General features: G+C 62.7%; 1 protein-coding gene across 1 annotated transcript in view; it reads right to left on the bottom strand.

Moving 5' to 3' along the window:
- LOC107113526 (AP-1 complex subunit sigma-1A-like) overlaps window positions 1-2,727 on the bottom strand; it is a 3,472-nt gene extending 745 nt beyond the window's left edge. Inside the window, exons 1-3 of the mRNA XM_015414860.1 lie at window positions 2,549-2,727; window positions 991-1,099; window positions 160-258 (exon numbers count right to left, since the gene is read on the bottom strand). Of these exons, the coding sequence (XP_015270346.1) occupies window positions 160-258; window positions 991-1,099; window positions 2,549-2,727 (387 nt within the window). The remainder of the gene's footprint in view (window positions 1-159; window positions 259-990; window positions 1,100-2,548) is intronic.
- Window positions 2,728-2,775: the final 48 nt, after the last annotated feature.

Raw genomic sequence — 2,775 nt, 5'->3', positions numbered from 1 at the left:
GGGGAGACGGACAGGGGAAGGGGTTACTCTGGGCCCCGCCCCCAGCCCAGAGGCCCACCTTGGTAGAGGGACCTCCACGCATGCGCATCTGCAGAATGGCTGCAGCCAAAGGAGGGGCCACGTCACCTCCCCCCCCACCACCAGGGAGGAACGACTCACCAATTTTGCACCAGGGACACAAGTGGTCCACAGATATTCTTCACAAGTGGGGACCCGCAAGGAATCTGCGGGCCGGCTGGGGGAGGGAGGGAGCTGGGCCTGGGGACAGCGGCAGCAGCAGCGGTGGGGAGGGAGTCGCCATGCCGGGCTGTGGGGGTCTTCCCCTCCCACCCCTGGCAGGGCTGCCCATGCCGGGCTACAGTGCCCACCACCACCATTCTGACAGAAAAGCATCACCTGCCCCTGCACAGACAACCCTCCTCCCCTTGGAGGGATTCACAGCCCCCACCATTCCTGCCACGGCTTTTTAGATTTCTCTGCAAACTTGACCCCCCCCCTCCCCACTAAAGTCTGCAGGAAAACACTTCCTGCTTTCCACCTGACTTCAACCTGTGGGTGTAACTAACCACGGACCAGGGCACCGTTAGCTTAGAGAACACGTGGGGGGGGGGGGGGGGGAGGAAGAGGCAGAACGGAGTCCTTGGAGGGTGCCCACGTGACCTGCAGAGCTTTACAGTGCACCTGGAGCTGCCTTGCGCTGAGCCAGGCCCTTGGTGGTCCTCCATCCAAGTCAGTCTCGTCCACTCAGACTGGCAGTGGCTCCCTCTCCCCCCGGGGGTGTCAGGGTGAAGTCTTTCCCATCACCTCCTAACTGATCCTTTGAACTGGAGATGCTGCCGGGGATTGAACCTGGGACCTTCTGCACGCCAAGCAGAGGCTCTGCCACTGAGCCACCACGGCCCCTCCCAGCCCCAAAGAATGTGCCAGACTGCCTCCCCCCCAGCTACCCCTCCCGAAACCCCACTGGCCCCGCCTGGCCTGACGACTCACACTGCCAAAATATTTGTCCAGCAACTCGACGTATCGGTGGATGAGCTCCAGCGTGATCAGCTCATTGTCTTGCTCCTCAATGGCACAGCAGAAGTACAAGCTGGCGTACCTGGGCACACAAGAGAGAGAAACGGGGCGGGTCAGGCTTCTTGCCAGCTTTGCCACCAGGCTCTTAGGGCACCGACTGATGGCATGGGCCCTGCCCCTCTGGCCCACCAAAGGTATCTGATCACCCCCAGCAAGGTCAAGCCCAGCCGCACACCAGCAAAGGCACCCACCCAGGGCAGCGGAGCCCTCTCTGTGGCGCCACCTCCCACCGGCAGTCGCCGGGGGTGCCCTGGCTGGAGAACTGTCCCTGTCCCGGCCACCCTGGGATCCAGCACCCATCCTGCTCAGTTCTCCCCAGGACTGAGAATTAGCTGGGAGTGATAACAGTAGAGAGGCAGTGTGGTTGGGGTAGTTAAGAGTGCTGGACTAGTGAGACCCAGGATCGAATCCCCTCTCATACCTTGGAAACTGGCTGGGTGACCTTGGGCCAGTCACACTTGCTCAGCCTAACCTACCTCACAGGGTTGTTGTTATGCAACATAAGCGGTTTTGCGTCCCCGCTGGGGAGGGTACAAATGAAGAGCCTGCCACAAAGGCCAATCAAATGCTGGCCGGCAGTGGAAAGGGAAGGGAAGGAAGGGACTGCCCACTGAGAGATGGACTTTGTGGCAGAGCTGTTTCCAGAAGGGGGTGGGGTCATCGGAGGGCTGTGCCTGCCGGAGCTGGGTGGGAAGACGCCCCCGGAAGAGAAGCAGCACCCAGCTCTGAGGGGCCCCTACAGGTCGCCTGAGCCTCAGCAGCCCAGCCGGGGGCCCTCTGAGCCTGCCTTGCTGAGTGGGCTGCAGACCTGAGGGCGGAGGGAAGGCATGAGACCCCTGGGGGGGGGGGTGTCTTCCTGACCTGCAACCCAGTCCCTCAGCCACCTTCCTTTCTGGGAGGCACCGGGGGCTTCATCCTACCACACAACCAGCTGTCCCTCTCCCGAATACACAGCAGGGGGGGCCCCCACAACCCCCACAGGGGTCAGAGCCACACCTCAGGAGGTGGCGGTGGCTACAAGCATGGAGGGCTTCAAGAAGGAATTGGACAAGCCTATGGAGCAGAGGTCCATCGGTGGCCCCTATGAGCCACAAGGTATAGATAGGGGCTCTGGGGCAGGCGATGCTCTGTCTTCTGTGTGGCTGAGGGGGGGGGGTCAACAGTGGGAGGGGCTTCTAATGTCCCGGCCCCACTGCTGGACCTCCTGGTGGCCCCTGGTTTTTGTGGCCCCTGTGTGACACAGAAGAGTGTTGGACTGGAGGGAGCACTGGCCTGATCCAACACGGGCGCTTCCCTAATGTCCTTATGTTCTCAAAGATGGGGACAGGGTAGCAGCAAGGAGACCCCAGAGCAGGGAGAGGAGCACAGAGAAAGCAGAGCACCCCACGGAGCAGCCCGCCTAGGCCGCCCCTAGCCAGGCCCCCCACACAGCGCCCCACGGGGCCTCCCCCCCCCCGCTGCACAGACTCACCTTTTGTAGACCACCTTCAGGTCCCGCCACTCCAGAAAGCTGCACATCTTGGGCTTGCGGGCCAGCACCACCTGCATGAGCTCCCGCACCATCTTCTTCTTGTCCTTGTCGGAGGTGGCCAGGTACCACTTCTGGAGGCGCAGCTTCCCTTGCCGGCTGAAGAGCAGCATGAAGCGCATCTGCGGGGGGGGGGGGGGGGGGGGGGGGGGGGGGGGGGGGGGGGGGGG

This window comes from Gekko japonicus, unplaced genomic scaffold (assembly GCF_001447785.1).
Source record: "Gekko japonicus isolate JY-2015 unplaced genomic scaffold, Gekko_japonicus_V1.1 scaffold2374, whole genome shotgun sequence".
In the NCBI taxonomy this organism is placed as follows: domain Eukaryota; kingdom Metazoa; phylum Chordata; class Lepidosauria; order Squamata; family Gekkonidae; genus Gekko; species Gekko japonicus.
The sequence above is the reverse complement of the archived record's forward strand: the minus strand, read 5'-3'. Positions and strand labels throughout refer to the sequence as shown.